The 19,226-nt window shown below is 48.0% G+C and overlaps 1 protein-coding gene across 1 annotated transcript in view; it reads left to right on the top strand.

Moving 5' to 3' along the window:
• Positions 1 to 19,226, top strand: part of DNAH12 (dynein axonemal heavy chain 12) — a 1,160,754-nt gene that overhangs the window by 71,313 nt on the left and 1,070,215 nt on the right. The window contains 1 exon segment of the mRNA XM_029600929.1: positions 6,893 to 7,082. Within this exon segment, the coding sequence (XP_029456789.1) occupies positions 6,893 to 7,082 (190 nt within the window).

Raw genomic sequence — 19,226 nt, 5'->3', positions numbered from 1 at the left:
AAGATATGGCTCTCTGAGTTGCAGATAGCCCTGAGTGCAGCAAGGCCCTCAAGGAGCAGGTACCTAGGTCACCCATTAGTCAGTGAGGAAGTCCCAAGGTAGCGGAACTAGCAGGACGAGATTCCTTGCTAACTCGTAGCTCAGATGGTCAGCTGGGTTTAAGTATCGTGAGCGGGTGACGTCATGCGGTAGGGACGCCCCCGAGATTCCCGCCATGACGTAGTTAAAAGGATGGCAGGCACGCGTGCCTTAGTAATCCCGGATGAAAGATGGCTGGGTTTAAAAAAGGTTCAGATAAGTTCCTGGAGAAGAAGTCCATAAACTGCTACTAATCAATAGGGAATAGCTACTGCTTGTTGCCGGAATTATTAGCATGAGATCCATTTAATGTTTGGGTACTTGCCAGATACTTGTGACTTGGATTGGTAACTGTTGGAGACAGGATACTGGGCTTGATGGACCTTTGGTCTGACCTAGTTTGGCATATCTTATGTTCTGATTTAAATTTAACATCATCACTGAAGGGAGGACATTAACGAAACCTTCTGTGGTAGCATTTTACTTTAAAGAAGGAGACTATGAGTAAATGAGAAAATTAGAAAAAAATCTAAAACAGCAGTTACAAAGTTTAAATGCTTATATGAGGCTTGGATGCTGTTTAAAAACACCATCTTTGAATTTCAGACAAAATATATTCCATGCAGTAGAAAAGGCAGGAAGAAGAGCAAGTAACTGCCAGCATGGTTGAATTGTGAGGTGAAAGAGGCTATTAAAGCCAAAAAGGACATCTTTCAAAATTTGGAAGGTGGATCCAAATGAAGAAAATAGGAAAGAGCATAAGCACTTGTAAGTTAGATGTAAAGCGTTAATAAAGCAGGCCAAAAAGGAATTTGAAAATAAGATTGCCAGAGAGGCAAAAACTCAAAATAAAAACATTTTCAACTATATTTGAAGCAAGAAGCTTGTGAGGGAGTCAATTGGACTACCAAATGACTGAAGGGTAAAAGGGGTACTCAAGGAAGACAAAGTCATAGCAGAAAGGCTAAATGATTTCTTTGCTTTGGTCTTTACTGATGAGGGTATCAGAGAGTTCTCACAGGACAAGCAGGATGGTAGTCCTCACATATGGGTGACATCATCAGGACGGAACCTAATCACGGAAAACTTTTGTCAAAGTTTCTAGAACTGTGACTGGCACTTACTGGGCATGCCCAGCATAGCACCAACCCTGCATCCAGCAGGGGTCCCCTTCAGTCTTCTTTTTTCCGCGCAGCAGTAGCCACGCGGGTTAAGGAGCTCTCTGGAGATTCCTGACAGGAATTTTCCTCACAGAACTTCATTCAAAATTTTCAAAAAAAGTTTACCCCATAGAGGTCCCCCTATCAATATCCATACTCCGCGGTCGAAAGGTAAGGTTTTACCCTTGTTGCGGTCGATTCCCGTCGGGTTTTCCCTTTGGGGCCTACCGGCCATCGACCGCACTGTGGCTAAATTTTTGTCGGAGCCATGGTGTCGGGTTTTCATCTGAGCCCAGACTGTACTCGGACAGTGTCCATCACTGACCTGCATGGGGTCTGTGTTATGTGTTTGGGGTCTGTCCACAATGTCCTAACTTGCACCAAATGTGCCCAAATGACACCGAAGGGCAGTAAGGCCCGTTTAGAGAAAATTAACTTTCTCTTTTAGTTAAAAACCCCGACTCCATCGATAGCTTCTGTTATGATATCAAGGTGTTTGGTGGATTCTCAGGGGCAACAGTGATGTTATGTCCTACGGGGAGGAGCCCCGGAGAGAACTGAAGCACTGGGCTAGACTCAGATGCACAAACACAGAGAATATATCTTTTATTAAACAGCTAGTGTGATCCACCAGAGGTGATAGTAGAGAGTAGATTAGGCAGCGGTAGTCTGTGCTCCTTGGCGTAGGAGACCCGTCCCACAGTAGTGGTGTGAGGCCCCGATGCAGATGTCCAATAAGGCGCTGTAGGAGAGACAGACTAGCAGATGTTATAACATGCTCCCTGGTAGCTGAGTAGATAGTTCCCAATGAGCAGTTGAGAGAGGATAGATGTGAGCAGTCTGTAATCCTTGGCAGAGGAGACCCGTTCCACAATGGTGGTATAGGGCCCGTTGCAGATAAGCAGCGAGGAGCTGTAGATGTCAGACTGGGAGAAGTTGTACTCACTCTCTGTAGCTGATAGGTAGTATTCCAGCAGGTTGAAGAATTGGTAGCAGGCACCAGGATAGACATACAGGCCCTCGAGGAGCGAGTACCTGTATTGAGGATAGGCACCTGGAAATAAGCAAAGGGCCCCCGAGGAGTGGGTACCCAGGTTAGTAGCACCCCGGAGGGTGAAGATGGCTTCCAGTAGAGTAGAAGCGGCAGACAGACCGGAACGAATCCAATCTGTTGCTAACTCAGTTTGAGTCAGCAAATGGGCAACCTTTTGAATAAGGAAGCAGTGATGTCACTTGATGGGGACGCCCCTGAGGTTCTCGCCAACACTGCTACAAGATGTGAGGCATGTGCGCGCGCGCCCTAGGAGGCCTCAGGTCAACATGGCGAGAAGCCGCGCCAGAGCCACTCTGGGGAAGCTGGAGGTGCAGCAAGGAGATGCTACGGACGCCATTCTCCCGAGGTTGGTGGAGAAGGCTGAAATAGAGGTGAGGCATGTTGGGCGAAGCCGTCTGAGATCGATTGGATTGGCCACTGTTGGAAACAGGATGCTGGGCTTGATGGACCCTTGGTCTGACCCAGTATGGCATATTCTTATGTTCTTAATACCTCTGTATCTTTCTGTGGTATGACTGAACCTAGAGTATTGTGTGCAGTTCTGGTTGCCCCAGCTCAAAAATATAGCAGAACTTGAAAAGGTGCAGAAAAGGGTGACCAAAATGTTTACAAGGAAAGACTAAACAGGTTAGGGCTCTTCAGCCTGGAGAAGAGTTGGCTGAGAGGAGATGATAGAGGTCTATAAAGTCATGAGTGGGGTCAGTGTTACAGGGCAGACTGGGCTGCAGGACTAGGACCATACTCGGGGGCAGGGCTAGATTGGGTCTTCTGCCTATACCAGCTACCTCCCCCACAGGTTGAGTCCTTGGGTTCTGGTGGTCAGAAGGATTTATTCAGAAGTATGGCTAGTGCTAACGAAAGTAAGGCTGTGAGCTGGAACAAAACACAGACTGTGAGCTGGATACAAGCAGGGCTGGAGACAAGGCTGGAATCAAAGGCAGGTTTGGACCAGAGGCAAAGGAAAGGCCTGTGATGGCATACAAGAAAGGGACCAAACTGGGCAGGGCAAGACAAGTACTGGTTAAGGACAGGATTAGATTGGCAACAGGAAACAAAGTCCAAACAAGGCACAAGGCTGGCTAGGTGAACCTCGAAGGCACGAAGACCTCAAGGTAGGACAGGTTTGCCTAAGTGGGCATTGAGCATGGCAGGTGGGCCTGAAAGGCCACAGAGCAAGGCCAAAAGGCCTTGAAGGGCCCAAAGCAAGGCAGGTAGGCCTGGAAGGCTGCATAGTAAGGCCAGAAGGCCTGGAAGGGCTCAGAGCATGCCAGGAAGGCTGGAATGCCACATAGTAAGGCAGGAGGCCAAGCTAGGCCACAAGGCAAGGCAGAAGGCCTGGGTAGATCACAAGGCAAGACAGAATAGCAAGGCAAGGATGGCCAGTCAAAGAGCCAAGGTGACATAATGAAGAGGCACTGAGAGAAATGAACAAACTGGGTTAAGTAGGCCTAGAGTGAAAGCCCCATGGAATCAGCAATATGGCGGCTAAAGCGGTTATGAGTGAGACTTGCTGATGACCTCTGCTGGTGGGGGGGCTGTATAGGAGGCCAAATCATGACAAGATTGCTAGGACTAGGGGACACTTCATGAAACTAATGGGTAGTACTTTCAAACAAATTGGAGAAACTATTTTATCACTCTGCACACAACTAACTATGGAATTTGTTATCAGAGGATGTGGTGAAAGCAGTTAATATAGCTGGGTTTAAAAAGGATTTCTTTGGACCAGTTCCTGGAGAAAAGGTCCATAATCACTATTAGCCTTGTAGATTGGGGGAAGCCACTACTTATTCTGGTTATGAGCAAGCAGAATTGGATGTATTCTTTGGGATCCTATCAGGTATTGTGTCATGGATTTGACACTGTCAGAGATAGAATGCTGGGCTTGATGGACCTTTGGTCTAACTCAGAATGGCATTTCTTATGTTCTAGCTACTATATGTCAAGGATGATAAGGAGGAGGAACTGGCAGTTAAAGTGATCAGTTGCCCAAACCTAGATGTTGATTTGCCCAATAAAAAAAATTACATTCTAGGTAATCTGTAATTATCAGAAAGTATTCTCTCCTTAATGGTTACCCAGTTTTCATGCTACTTGTGAACATTGGGATCAATTATTTATTTTCTAAATTCATATTTTAGTAATGGACACTTTCATACAAGAATTTGTACATTTGTGAAATATAAAAGTGATAATTGGGGGAAAACTGGTGACTGAAAGGTAGTGCTGTGCGCAGGACAGGATTTAGAGATAGGAAACATAGGCAATTACCTCTGGCAACAAATTTTTATAGGAGCCACAACATTGTTGCTGTTGTCATTCCTAAACTGCAGCTTGCTGTCACAGCATTGCTTCTCTCCTCCAGATGCTTTAAGATGCAGGAAAAATCAGCACAGGACCTTCAGCAACCCTGGAGCGCTGAGTGACCCAGCAGCACCATGTCCTCTTCTCCTCCATGGGCTTCCTATTACCATGGAAAGCTGTGCGAGGGACGGGGCGCTGCTGGGTCAATCAGTGCACTAGGGCTGCTGATAGTCTTGCATTGATTTTTACTGCATCTTCCAGTGCCTGGAGGACAGAAGCGGCACTTCAGCTTGTAGGGGAGAAGGGAGAGGGATTTGAGATTCAGGGAAAGTGTTACACGTGCTGGCCATGGCAGACCCCCGGCTTGGCCCCCTCACCTCTTTCAAAGTGATCCAGCATCTGGTCCCTCGTCTCTGGCAGCTGTGGGCCGCCGGCTCCGTCCTCAGGCTGCCCTGGGGCCTCCGGCTCTGCTCCAGTTCCTGATGTTCCGCGTCGGGCCTCTCTGTGTGACCCGCAGAAAGATGCCATCCCGACCAGTGCTGTGCCCCTCCCTAGGCGCGCACGCGTGCGCACAGATAGTCGTTACATAGGGCCCGCGGCGGGAACCTGGCCGCGGCCTCGGATGATGTCGTCAGCAGAGCTCCGGTATATAAGCCTGGGCTCCACTCTCTCAAATTACCTTTGGAACAGGTCCCCTCGCTAGTCGTGTACTCGTTGCCTCTTCAGTTCCTGGTTCCTGATCCTGATTGCCTTCGTTCCTGTTTCCTTGTTCCTGTGTTCCTGTTCCTTCATCTCTCCTTCGGATTGCTAACCTGGTTTGACCTCTGCATTGCCTGACTACTCCGTTGCCTCTCTCCAGCCCCGGACCTCTGCATCGCCTGACCACACCGTTACTTCTCTCCAGCCCTGGACCTCTGCTTCGTCTGACCATCCTTTGACTCTCTCCTTGTCTAGACCTTAGCCTTGCTTGCCACTGCTTCCAGATTGCTGACAGCCCTGAACCCAGCTTGCTTAAAGACGCCTCTTCAGCCTTTGTCCTGGACGTGGTTCACTCAGTCTTCGGCCTGCTCTTGCTCGGGCGCCCTCTGTCAGACTGTGTTCCTATTGGTGCCCGGGTCTCTGGGACTCCGCCTCGTCCAGTACAGACTGATACCTACACTAGTTGCTGCCTCTGGGCTAACCTCGATCCACCCATCGACGACCACTGATGGAGGCCACCTAAGTCCAGCCGGCCCTGGCACCCAAAGGCTCAACCCACGGGGAACAAAGGCTGGTATTGGTGAAGCGCCAGCCGGCCTCCGTCCGTCAGCCCTCTCTGCCTGCCGACGGTGGGGACCCGTAGGATCCCTTCTATGGGTAGCGTCAACCCCACCTCGGCCAAGGTGGGGTTGACGCTACCCATAGAAGGCTGGCGCAACAGAAAGGATAACTCCCCTTCCCCCATTGCCTATGGGCACCTTCCATGTTAATCTGGCCCTGGCTGTACACTACCAAATGGAAGATCCCTGGTTCAAATCCGTAGTCGGGTCCTTCACTTGATAGGTCAGATAGGGTTGTAAATATTGTGGAAGCAACATTCACTGACTCCGTTACCCTCCTTTCAAGGGTGAAATATAGTGACTGGATTGAGGGCCAGCAGCCTGGATTTAAGGGTTCAAGAAGGAGCCTTGGTGAGTGGCCTCCATCTAAAAACCATTGCTGCAATGACCAGTTTAGTTATTTTGGAAGGAAAGGGGATATAAAACTAGGGAAAAAAAAATCCCCATATGGCTATGGATAAAGGGTCATCACACCAGGGATCCCAAAGGAGCAGAAAGAAACCATGAGGTCAATATTTAGAAGCCATTTAGATGGATAAATAAAAAGATCCATCTAAATGGCAAAGCGGCGATATATAAAGCCATATGTGGCTAAATTCTAGCATAACGAGTTATGAGGGAGGTGTTTCAGGGAGTAGGGGAGTTAACTGCTTAATTTACGCAGCTAACTGGTCACGCCATAAGGCTTTCTTAAAGTTAGCCGGATATACTTATCCAGCTAACTTTAAGATAGTCGGATATATTCAGCGGTGCTGCCATGCTGTTGAATATCCCAGTTAAGTTAGCTGGATATGTGTATCCGGCTAACTTAACTAGCCACTCCACAGCTGAATATCAGCCCCATAGGATGAAAAATAAAATGCAATACATGAAAATAAAAAATAAATATTCTACAATCTGTGCATCTTTTCAGTTAATAAGTAATTCCCAGTAGATATTAACTTTTCTTTAACCTAATGATGGATCTGTTCTTTTAGACAAACTATTTGTTTCTGAAGTCACGTGTAGAAAGCAGTACTGTGGTGCCCATTCAGAGGCAGTGGTTAAATGCTATGTTGTTGCTGATACCACAGTCATTGAAGGAAGGCAAGAACAAAGAGGCACTCGTTCAAGAGCTCTTAAAGGAGGTAAACAGTGACTATGAAAAGAGTATGAAGCGGTATATGGGTGAGTATACAGATCTATACCATATTTCAGAATGTATTTACTTTTCTTATAGTTACTAAACAAAACATTAATAAATAACTGTAGTATGATATTGTTGAGAAATATGTCAGATTACATATTTCTTCCCCTTACTTTTATTGATTAATTTGTGGTATGATAGATAATGCTATAATTGCATGTCTTTTTACTGTTCATTGCTAGTGAAACAGAAATATTCTGGCAGATGAACACCTCTATCTCTATCTAGTTTGCTCATTTCCCTATATCCTTCAATTCCACAGGAAAGAAAATTTAGAGGTCTATATTCTAAGCAAAGTTAGGCCTAGATTTATCAAAATGCTGTAAATATAATGGAAATAGTGCCCGCGATAAAAAAGGGGTGTGGTTAGGCTAATTACCCTGTTCCTGCATTGGCAATTTCTGCAAGGCTCGATAAATTTTTGCGCTTGTGGAGAGAGAGAGAGCACCTCTGTATAGAGTCAGTAGATACTTTCTCTATATATATGTACCACTGTAGATGGGCACTTTGAATCAGCATGGGTTTTGGAAGGTGTGTGGGGGGGGGAGGTTTGTAGAGATGTGAATCGGAACTGATATCGGATCCGATTCTGGTTCCGATTCAGGTTTAGGGGTGTGGTGTTACAGAAAAATTCTCAGGTATTCATATTAAAATTGACAGCACTAAAGATGTGTAGTCATTATAATGGATAAAAAGCATAACTAAAGCATTTTGATAAATCTAGGCCTTAATTAGCTAGCTGGCTAACTATAGAACAGCTCTTTGACTTAACCAAATTGTGACCTAGATTTATCATTTTCCTATGAATATAGTGCCTGTGCTGGAGAGAGACATAAAAGGTATACAAAGATGAGATTTGTACATTGTACTCTCAACCCTAGCTTGATAGCAGCTAGGTAGAGAGTGCATCAAACTAGGTCAAAAGTACATTGTACAAATCTCATCTTTGTGTCCCTTTCAACACTCCAAATCACATTAAATATTCACTGATGTGTACTGTGCTGTTGTTACCTCTGACTGTGCATGAAAAAGTGCCACCATCAAAACCTCACCCCGAGTTACTAGTTGCCCCTCTTACATTGTTATAAAAAGTTGACTAATATATGTGCCTTCCTAGAGGTTCTCTCTGTCTCTCTCCCTCCCTCCCTCTCATATATATGGGATTTTAGTGCAAATCCCATTTTGGGCATAATACCAGGAAAAAAGGTGTAGTTATTTCCAGTGTTAAAACCCACCATAATGTGCATTACGTTATCACACACAATGTTAAGCCCCCTTGATTTTAATTAACTCCTTCCATTTGGGAAACGTTTTAAAGTTTGCATATGCATCTCATGATGCGTTATTTATCATGAACATTATGGCATTATTGCGGGGCCCTAATGCACGCGATAAGACCATAATGCGATATGAAAAATGATCCTGTTAGTTGGCTAAGTTTTCTGGCTAACTGAATATTGTGAAAAACTTGGATTTCCTAGCATGTAGACAGTTGGACTCAGGATCAGTGGGTTTATACTCCCCTGCCAGCAGATGGAGACAGAACAAACTGACCACAGTATACATAACCCTGCAGTGACCCCAGCCTGCCAGTATTCTTCGTCTCCAGCAGATGGGAGATGGGCATCTCCCTATGGGGATTGCTTTGAGCTTTTCGAAGGAGAAATCTGAAATTCTAAATTCAGGAAAAGAAAGCCCCGCTCTCCTGCCGTGATACCTAAAGTTCCCTCCACAAGTTGAGAATTCCTGAGGTGATTTCTGTTTTCTCAGAGGTGTGCCTTGGTCCAGTAGCTGGGTTTCCCGACGTGGACGTAGCTGCTAGTTCAGCTGAAAGGCAGTGGGTGCAGGAGGCCGAGTGCGACGGTGATGGCAGATGCCCTCTCCTCCTGCAGTCGGAGACCATCTCTGTACTCAGCTGGTAAGGGCTGAGCTCAGGTAAGGTTTTAAAAAAAAAAAAAAGGAAGAAGTTTTACCTGAATCAGAGACAGTTAGAGGGGTTTCAGGACTTCCTCTGGTCTCCTTTCTCAGTGCGCCACCCCGCGGAGTTGGGTCCGATACGTTTTATTATTTTATTTTTTGTTAAAGCTTATTGCTACATACGAGATTGAAGGGAGACCCCTGTGGCTGAGAATATCATGGCATGCTGGGCATGCTCAGTGGGCTCAGATTGCCAGTCAAAAGTTTCTAGAAACTGTGACAGAAAGTTTTCCGCAATAGGGCTCCATCAATGATGTCACCCATATGTGAGGACTACATCCTGCTGTCCTGGGATAACACCTATTACAAGGTAAGCAATTTTGCTTTATCCCAGGACAAGCAGGATGCTAGTCCTCACATATGGGTGACGTCACTGAACGGAGCCCAGGTGGGAAAACTTTCTGTCAAAGTTTCTAGAAACTTTTGACTGGCCCAGTGAGGCCACTGAGCATGCCCAGCATGCTATGATATTCTCTGCCACAGGTGTCTCTCTTCAGTCTAGTCTTCGTTTTTTCCGCGCTGCAGCCAGCATCGCGGAACCGGAGCCGTTGAGTTTTTCTCAACCTTCTCGTGACTATTGTAGTCAAATAAAGTGATATTCTCTCTCACAAAATCTCTCGGGGTCTCTCCTTACCGGCCGGTAAGTAACCCAGTCTTGAATTTAATTTTCGGAGAGTAGAAAAAATTTACCTCAGTCGAATCGACAGCCGTCATTCGATAAAAATGTCGACAGGATTTTAAAAATGTCCTGTTTGTACTAGAAAAATGTCACTCACAGACCCGCACACCGAATGTGTGATGTGTTTTGGTGACAAACATGACATACAAAATTGTCCGCAATGTGCAGAAATGACGCCGAAATCGAGGAAAACCAGGCTTGAAAAAATGGAACATTTGTTCAGCCTGCAACTTATACCTTCCCCGTCGCAGTCGTCGAGGTCGTCTCCGGCTGGAGCGACTAAGCGAGTGATACTTAAAAAACCTCGCCCGGGACTGTCGGGAGATCATTCTTCCCCTTCCTCGTCTTCGACGTCACCAAAGTCGTCCGAAAAATCGAAGTCAAAACATTGACATCGACACAGAAGCCCCTCGTTGTCTGACTCTGCTTCCCAGCAGCCCTCGACAGCTAAGCGGCCTAGAACACAAGAAACGTCGGAGTCTTCCACGCCTCGGCCTACCTCGACTCCATTGATGACACCAGATCCAATGCAAACTACGTGTCAGGAACTGGTACCTCAGCCTGCGCCACCGCCCACAACTGCTCTGCTTCCAACGGTTGTGCGGCCGGAATTGTCCGATTTCATCCGGCAAGCGATTTCTCAGGCTTTCAAGGAACAATTTGCAATGCCGACTTCATTGTCGATGCTGATGATTTCCACATCGATGCCGGCAAATTTGCCGATGCCGGTGGGCACACTGATGCCGGGGCCATTCTTGACCCAGACGGTACACACAGACTCGACGTCGACACCGAAGATCATAACGTCATCGACGTCCATATATGCACAAATTCCAGCGATATCTTCCATGTTACCACCGGCGACTGACTCGACACCAAGGGCACCACCCTCGTTAGCTTCATCGAGGACACCCATCCTTCCCTCGACAATCACAGAGCAGGACACTAGTGATACTCAAGAATTGGCACTTTTTCAACGCCTTTTGAAAAAATATCACAAGGTTGTCGACACAGCTCCTCAAAAAGCCATGGAAGTGACTCCCACAATTTCTATCGATGACCCATTACCTGGGCCATCGGGTATTTTTACAAAGAAAATCCCAAGAACTCCTTATCACCATCCAGAGGAAGAAGATTCTTGGGATGATCCTGGATCAGATACTTCTTCTGAGGAGTTCATGTCTGAACCATCACCTCCTGAAGAAAGGAAAAGGTCACCACCTGAGGACTTATCTTTTTCAAGTTTTGTCCAAGAGATGGCGGATACAATTCCATTTAAGCTCTCATCAGAAGATGATTCAAGACAGCATACCTTAGAGGTGCTGCAATTCGTGGACCCACCAAAACAAGTTCTGGCAATCCCCATCCATGAAGTCCTGCTGGACCTACAGCAACGAGTGTGGGAACACTCATGCACTGTTCCAGCGGTCAATAAGCGTGTAGACACTACCTACCTAGTGCAGCAGGCACCAGGCTTTCAAAAGGCACAGCTCCCACATCAATCTGTGGTAGTGGAATCTGCCCAGAAAAAATCTAAAAGGGTACGTCCACATTCTTCAGCTCCTCCAGGGAAGGATCATCGTTTTCTGGACTCCCTAGGAAAAAAAGTGTACCAAGGTGCACTTTTATCTTCCAGAATCTCTGCCTATCAACTGTACATGACACAGTACCAAAGGGATCTCTGGAAGCAAATGGAGCACTTCACAAATTCTCTCCCAGAGCAGTTTCAAGAATCTGCACAATCCATTATCACCAAAGGCCTCGAGGCTGGGAAACATGAGGTAAGGGCTGCTTATGACAACTTTGACACAGCCTCAAGAGCAGCAGCAGCTGGCATTACAGCAAGAAGATGGGCCTGGTTGAAGGCATCAGATCTCAGGCCTGAAGTACAAGACAAGCTAGTAGATCTGCCATGCCGTGGGGATAACTTGTTTGGAGAGAAGGTACAGGATGCTGTCCAACAACTTAAGGATCACACGGAGACCTTAAGACAGCTATCACAACTGCCTCAAGAACCAACCACCCAGGCCCCTAGACGTTTTCTCCGAAGGGAACCTAGACGTCCATATTACAGGCCAAGAAGGTACTATAATCAGCCTACCAGACCTAGACCTTCTAGGCCTACCTAGCGCTCTCAGGCCAGACAACAAAGACCAGCCCGTGCTCAGCCTCCTCCACAGACTGGTCCAGCCACGGATTTTTGAACACAAATCCAGAGATCAGACCCACCCTCCAAAACCCCAAACAACACATACCAGTGGGAGGAAGGATTTCCTATTTCCAATCAAATTGGGAAAACATAACCACAGACCAATGGGCACTTTCCATTGTAGCTCACTGTTACAAACTAAATTTTCTCTCAATTCCTCCAGAATTCCCACCAACTTCCTACCCACAACAAAATTCCCAAATAATTCAGTTACAAATAGAATTATCCACCCTTCTGACAGCCAGGGCCATTCAACCAGTGCCCAGGTCTCAGCAGGGCAGAGGATTCTACTCCAGATATTTCCTCATTCCAAAGAAAACTGGAGGCCTACGTCCCATCCTAGACCTCAGAAATCTCAACAAATTTCTAAAGAAAGAAAGGTTCAGGATGGTTTCTCTAGGCACAATGCTACCACTTCTTCAAACAGGAGATTGGCTCTGTTCTCTGGATCTTCAAGATGCTTACGCCCATATACCAATATACCCTCCTCATCGCAAGTATCTGCGCTTCAAGGTGGGCCTTCAACATTACCAATACAGAGTACTGCCATTCGGACTAACTTCTGCTCCCAGAGTGTTCACCAAATGTCTGGCAGTAATAACAGCACACCTACACAAGCAAGGTGTACATGTTTTCCCATATCTAGACGATTGGCTCATCAGAAGCCAATCTCAACAAGGAGCAATACAGTCTCTCAACAAAACTATTGCTCTGCTGCACTCCATGGGATTTCTCATCAATTATCCCAAATCACATCTAACTCCAAACCATCTCCTACAATTCATAGGAGCAGATTTAAACACCAACCTATCAAAGGCATTTCTACCAGAAGATCGAGCAAACACACTGTCAATACTGGCAAGCTCGATTCACTCCAAGAAACAAGCAACAGCTCATCAGTTTCTCACATTACTAGGCCACATGGCCTCCACAGTTCATGTCACTCCTATGGCAAGACTGGCCATGAGGGTAACTCAATGGACTTTAAGATCACAATGGATCCAAGCCATTCAACCACTTTATTCTCCAATTCAAGTAACCCACCAATTACGTTCTTCTCTACTATGGTGGGTGAACAAGGACAATCTGTGCAAGGGCCTACCCTTTCAACAACCAGTCCCACAAGTGACTCTGACTACAGATGCATCCACCTTGGGTTGGGGAGCTCACATAGGGAATTTCCAAACACAAGGAACATGGACAAAGCTCGAAGCAACGTTTCAAATCAATTTCCTGGAACTTCGAGCTATACGTTATGCCCTGCATGCCTTCAAGGACTGCCTTTCAAACAAGACTGTGCTGATCCAAACAGACAACACAGTAGCCATGTGGTACATCAACAAACAGGGAGGGACAGGCTCGTACCTCCTTTGTCAAGAGGCAGCTCAGATATGGGGCTGGGCCTTGAACAACTCCATGTTTCTCAAGGCCACTTACCTAGCAGGCATTCACAATGTAGTGGCGGACAGACTCAGTCGTCAATTCCAACCACACGAATGGTCCCTGGATCCCTCAGTAGTGACCAGGATTTTTCAACGTTGGGGACAACCAACAGTAGACCTCTTTGCTTCACATCTGAATCACAAAGTGGACAACTACTATTGCCTATACAACCTGAACAACAGGCCATCCAAGGACGCCTTTGCTCGCCCTTGGAACTCAGGCCTCTTATATGCGTATCCTCCGTTCTCACAGGACAAGCAGGATGGTTGTCCTCACAAATGGGTGACATCGAGGATGGAGCCCACCACGGAAAACTTCTGTCAAAGTTTAAACAGAACTTTGACTGGCCCCTACTGGGCATGCCCAGCAAGGCACTGACCCTGCAGCCAGCAGGGGTCTCCCTTCAGTCTTCTTTTTTCCGCGCAGCAGTTGCCACGCGGTGAAAGGAGCTCTCTAACCACGTTCCTGACAGGAATTTGGAAGTTAATTTCCTAAGAAAATTTGCCCCTCAGGGGTCTCCCTTCGACAAATTTTTAGTCATCTTACGGAACCCGGTAAGTTTTTTGCCTTTTTCCATCGACTACCGTCGAATTTGGCCCTTGAGGCCTGTTGGCACTTACCGATCCCCAGCCTAAATTTTGACTTCAGGCCATGGCAACGGGGTTCCGCCGTTGTCCGGATTGTACCCGGACTATGTCCATCACAGACCCCCACAGGGTTTGTGTGATGTGTTTGGGTAGTGAGCATGATGTCCTGACTTGCACCAAATGTGCCTTAATGACACCCAAGGGTCGCAAAGCCAGGATGGAGAAGATGGGGCTCCTCTTCCATGCACCCACCCCAACGCCATCGATAGCATCGACGTCATCGGAACCGGCACCGTCGAAGTTGTACCATCATCGTCAACCCTCCGGTGACCGTCCGCCATCGATCGTTTCTCGGCCGTCGACTCCCGTCCCTTCCCCAGATGGGCGAGGGGATCGGAAGGAAAAGCACCGCTATCGACGGCACAAATCTCGGCCTGTCGAGGATCCACAGCCATCGACCTCTGCTCAAGCCGAGCCACCGACAAAGAAGCCGCGAACAGACCGGACACCCTCCACGTCTCGTTCGCAGGCATCGAGGAAACCCTCACCCTCCCGGGGTGCGGGGGCCGTGATCCCACCGGTTACGGTGGTCCCTCCGGCCCTGCCTCAGCCTCCCTCTCCCGTCGAGCCGGGTATGGTTACCCCTGGTCTCCGGGCAGAACTGGACCGGCTGGTCCAGGAGGCCATCGAGAAAGCGATGAAGAAATTGCAACCTCCATCGGCACCGTCTCCGGCACCGGTTCCAGTGCCGCCCCCGGCACCGACACCGGCACCGGCTTCGCCACCGAGGAGGGAACCGACCACCGAGCCGTTGATACAAGCGCTAGCACCGCTACTGAGCCGCATGGAGGCGCTCATGACGGCCCTTCCATCGGTGATTCCAGTGCCATCGACAACACCACCGTCTCCGACTGGATTTTCATCGGCAGGAGAAACACCGTTCCGGATTCCCCCTTCCGGGGTGGTTCCATCGGTGCCTTCTGGTATATCTCCACCGATATATCCTTCGGTTCCATCCATTCCACGCCAGGCACCGATTCCATCGACAGCACCGAAGCCATCGATGCCATTTCTGGTTCCACCTACGGCACCGATTCCACCTCGGTTTCCATCGATGCCTTTAGAGCCTCAGCCAGGTCCATCAGGGTTACAAACCCCACTTGATCCCTACGATACCTGGGGTGATGATGATGATACATCTTCTGACACGGATTTGCCATCGCCTCCATCTCCTACAGAGAGTAGAAAAAGATCTCCTCCTGAGGATCTATCTTTCATTAATTTTGTGAAAGAGATGTCAGAAGTTGTACCTTTTCAACTACAATCTGAAGCTGATGACAGACACCAGATGATGGAACTCCTTCAATTTCTGGATGCTCCAAAAATCATCGCTTCCATCCCTATACACCAGGTGTTTTTGGATCTGCTCAAGAAAAACTGGGAATCTCCTTCATCAGTGTCCCCAGTTAACAAAAAAGCTGACTCCACCTACCTTGTCCAGTCAGCACCAGGTTTCCAAAAACCTCAACTGGATCATCGCTCTGTTGTGGTTGAGTTCGCGCAGAAGAAGGCCAAGCGTCTTAAGCCACACTCTTCTACCCCACCTACCAGGGACAACAAGTTCCTAGATAGTGTTGGACGGAAAGTCTATCATGGAGCTATGTTGATTTCACGCATAGCTTCATATCAACTTTATATGACTCAGTACAACAGAGCCATCCTTAAGCAGATGCAAGACTATGCTGACACGTTACCAGACCAATACCAACCGCAGCTTCAAGCCCTTCTTCACAAGGGATTTGAGGCAGGGAAGCACGAGATTAGGACTGCCTACGACATATTCGATGCTTCCACAAAAGTTTCAGCCACAGCCATCTCAGCCAGACGTTGGGCTTGGTTAAAATCATCCAACCTTCGCCCAGAGGTTCAGGATCGTCTTGCTGATTTACCCTGCTTAGGCGATAATTTGTTTGGAGAGCAAATTCAGCAGATTGTGGCGGAGTTGAAAGACCACCATGAGACGTTGAAACAACTCTCATCTGTCCCACCTGAGCTGACCTCCAAGCAACCGCAAAAGAAAGACTCTAAGAAGTCATTCTTTCGACCACGCCGTTATTACCCTCCATCGGCCAGGCCTCGTCCAGCTCGATCCTCTACTAGGCCTCAGCCGCGTCAGCCTAGGAAACAAAGGCCTACTGTAGCCCCTCCTCCTGGGCCTGCGGCTGGCCTTTGACTCCCCTGTAGGGAACACATGCCAAACCCCTCTTCCGGACATCCCTGTAGGAGGTCGACTGTACCATTTTCTACAACCTTGGTTGCAGATCACCTCAGATCAGTGGGTGCTAACAATTATCGCACAGGGTTACCACCTCAACTTCATAACTCTTCCGGCAGACTCCCCGCCTCTTCAAGCGTGGAGTCTATCCACCCATTTGGCTCAATTACAACAGGAAGTATCTCTTCTTCTGCAATCAAATGCTATAGAACCCGTTCCTCCCTCTCAACGAGGCAAGGGATTCTATTCCAGATACTTCCTAATACCAAAGAAATCGGGGGGACTACGTCCCATTTTGGACCTTCGAGCCCTCAACAAATACCTTCAAAAAGAGAAGTTCAAAATGGTAACCCTAGGCGCGCTGCTCCCTCTGCTACAAAGAGGGGATTGGCTGTGCTCTCTCGACCTCAAGGACGCTTATACCCACATTGCGATCACACAATCCCATCGCAAATATCTGCGGTTTCTAGTTGGCCACGACCATTATCAATACCGTGTCCTCCCTTTCGGTCTAGCTTCTGCCCCACGAGTCTTTACCAAATGTCTCGTAGTGGTAGCAGCATTCCTCAGGAAGGAAGGTGTCCACGTCTACCCATATCTGGACGATTGGCTAATCAGGGCCTCCACCCAACAGATAGCTCAATCCTCCCTAAAATTGACAATTCAAACACTCCTTTCCTTAGGGTTTCTCGTCAATTACGAGAAATCTTGCTTAGTCCCATCTCAAACCTTATCCTTCATTGGAGCAGACTTGGACACCTTGCAGGCAAAGGCTTACCTTCCTCTTCAGAGGGTCCACACCCTAATATCCCTGGCTCGCCAACTCCAGTCTCAGAACACTGCCACGGCTCGCCAGTTCCTCATTCTCCTAGGACACATGGCATCCTCGGTTCAAGTCACTCCCATGACCCGACTAGCCATGAGAGTAACACAATGGACTCTACGACACCAATGGATTCAAGCTTTTCAGCCTCTGTCCTCCATAGTCACAGTCACACAAGCGCTGCGCCTATCCTTAACCTGGTGGACGACTCAGGTCAACCTCCTTCAGGGCTTACCCTTTCTTCCACAGGATCCGCAAGTAATCCTAACCACCGACGCTTCTCACATCGGTTGGGGAGCCCATGTGGACGACTTTCAAACCCAAGGGTTATGGTCCAACGAGGAAGCCGAACACCAGATCAATTTCCTGGAACTTCGAGCAATCCGCTATGCGCTCCGCACTTTCAAAGATCATCTCTTTCATCAGATAATCTTAATCCAGACGGACAACCAAGTGGCCATGTGGTACATAAACAAGCAGGGAGGCACAGGCTCCTTCCTTCTGTGTCAGGAAGCTGCGCAGATCTGGGCGGAAGCCCTCTCCCACTCCATGTACCTCAGGGCCACTTACCTGCCGGGAGTAGACAATGTATTGGCAGACCAGCTGAGCCGTGTCTTCCAACCGCACGAGTGGTCACTCGATCCTCTGGTAGCGACCTCTCTGTTTCACAAGTGGGGTTCTCCCCGCATAGACCTCTTTGCGTCCCCTCAGAACCACAAAGTGGACGATTACTGCTCTCTCATTCGGAGCCAGCACTCTCGGCCGAGGGATGCATTCTCCCTCAAGTGGACAACCGGTCTGCTCTATGCATTCCCTCCACTTCCTCTTGTGTCAAAGACTCTCGTGAAGCTACGCCAGGACGGGGGAACCATGATCCTGATAGCACCTTACTGGCCACGCCAAGTATGGTTTCCAATACTCCAGGATCTCTCCATCCGCAGGCACATTCCTCTGGGAAAGGACCCGCATCTGCTCACTCAAAACGACGGATGCCTCCTCCATCCCAACCTCCAAGCCTTGTCCCTGACGGCATGGATGTTGAAAGGTTAGTCCTTCAGCCTTTCAACCTTTCAGATTCCGTTTCTCGGGTCCTGATAGCTTCACGAAAGCCTTCCACAAGAAAGTCTTACTCATACAAATGGAAAAGGTACACATCATGGTGCACTTCTCAGTCCCTTGATCCCCTTTCCTGTCCAATCTCCAAATTCTTGGACTATTTATGGCATCTCTCTGAATCAGGTCTTAAAACCTCTTCTATCAGAATGCATGTCAGTGCGGTAGCCGCCTTCCATAAAGGTGTACAGGGTGTCCCTATTTCAGTACAACCCCTAGTAACACGTTTTCTTAAAGGCTTGCTCCATCTGAAGCCACCCTTACGTCCTCCGGCCCCATCTTGGGACCTTAACCTGGTTCTTGGTCGTCTAATGAAACCTCCTTTCGAACCTCTGCACTCCTGTGACTTAAAGTATCTCACATGGAAAGTGTTATTCCTTTTGGCTATCACTTCAGCTCGCAGGGTTAGTGAATTGCAGGCCCTAGTTACCTATCCGCCTTACACTAAGCTCCTGCAGGACCGGGCGGTACTCCGCACTCACCCTAAATTTTTACCTAAGGTAGTTTCTGAGTTTCATATTAATCAATCCATCATACTACCTATCTTTTTTCCCAGGCCCCACTCCAACTCCGGGGAACAGACTCTGCATACCCTAGACTGCAAACGAGCTCTAGCTTTTTATCTAGACCGTACAGTTGCTCACAGGAAGAGCACTCAATTATTTGTCTCTTTTCATCCTAACAAGTTAGGACATCCTGTGGGTAAGCAGGCTCTTTCCTCCTGGTTGGCGGACTGCATTTCTTTTTGCTATCAGCAAGCTGGCATTCCCTTTCAAGACCGTGTGAAAGCACACTCTGTGAGGGCCATGGCGACGTCAGTGGCACACCTTCGATCGGTGCCGCTTCCTGACATCTGCAGGGCTGCAACCTGGAGTTCTCTCCATACCTTTGCAGCCCACTATTGTTTGGACAAAGCTGGAAGACAGGACTCCATCTTCGGCCAATCTGTCTTGCGTAACCTTTTTCCAACGTGATGTACCAACACCCTTCCACCTACCCGGTAGGGTGCGGATGCCCTT

This window comes from Rhinatrema bivittatum, chromosome 4 (genome assembly GCF_901001135.1).
Source record: "Rhinatrema bivittatum chromosome 4, aRhiBiv1.1, whole genome shotgun sequence".
Classification (NCBI taxonomy): Eukaryota; Metazoa; Chordata; class Amphibia; order Gymnophiona; family Rhinatrematidae; genus Rhinatrema; species Rhinatrema bivittatum.
This window is presented reverse-complemented; position numbering and strand designations above follow the sequence as displayed.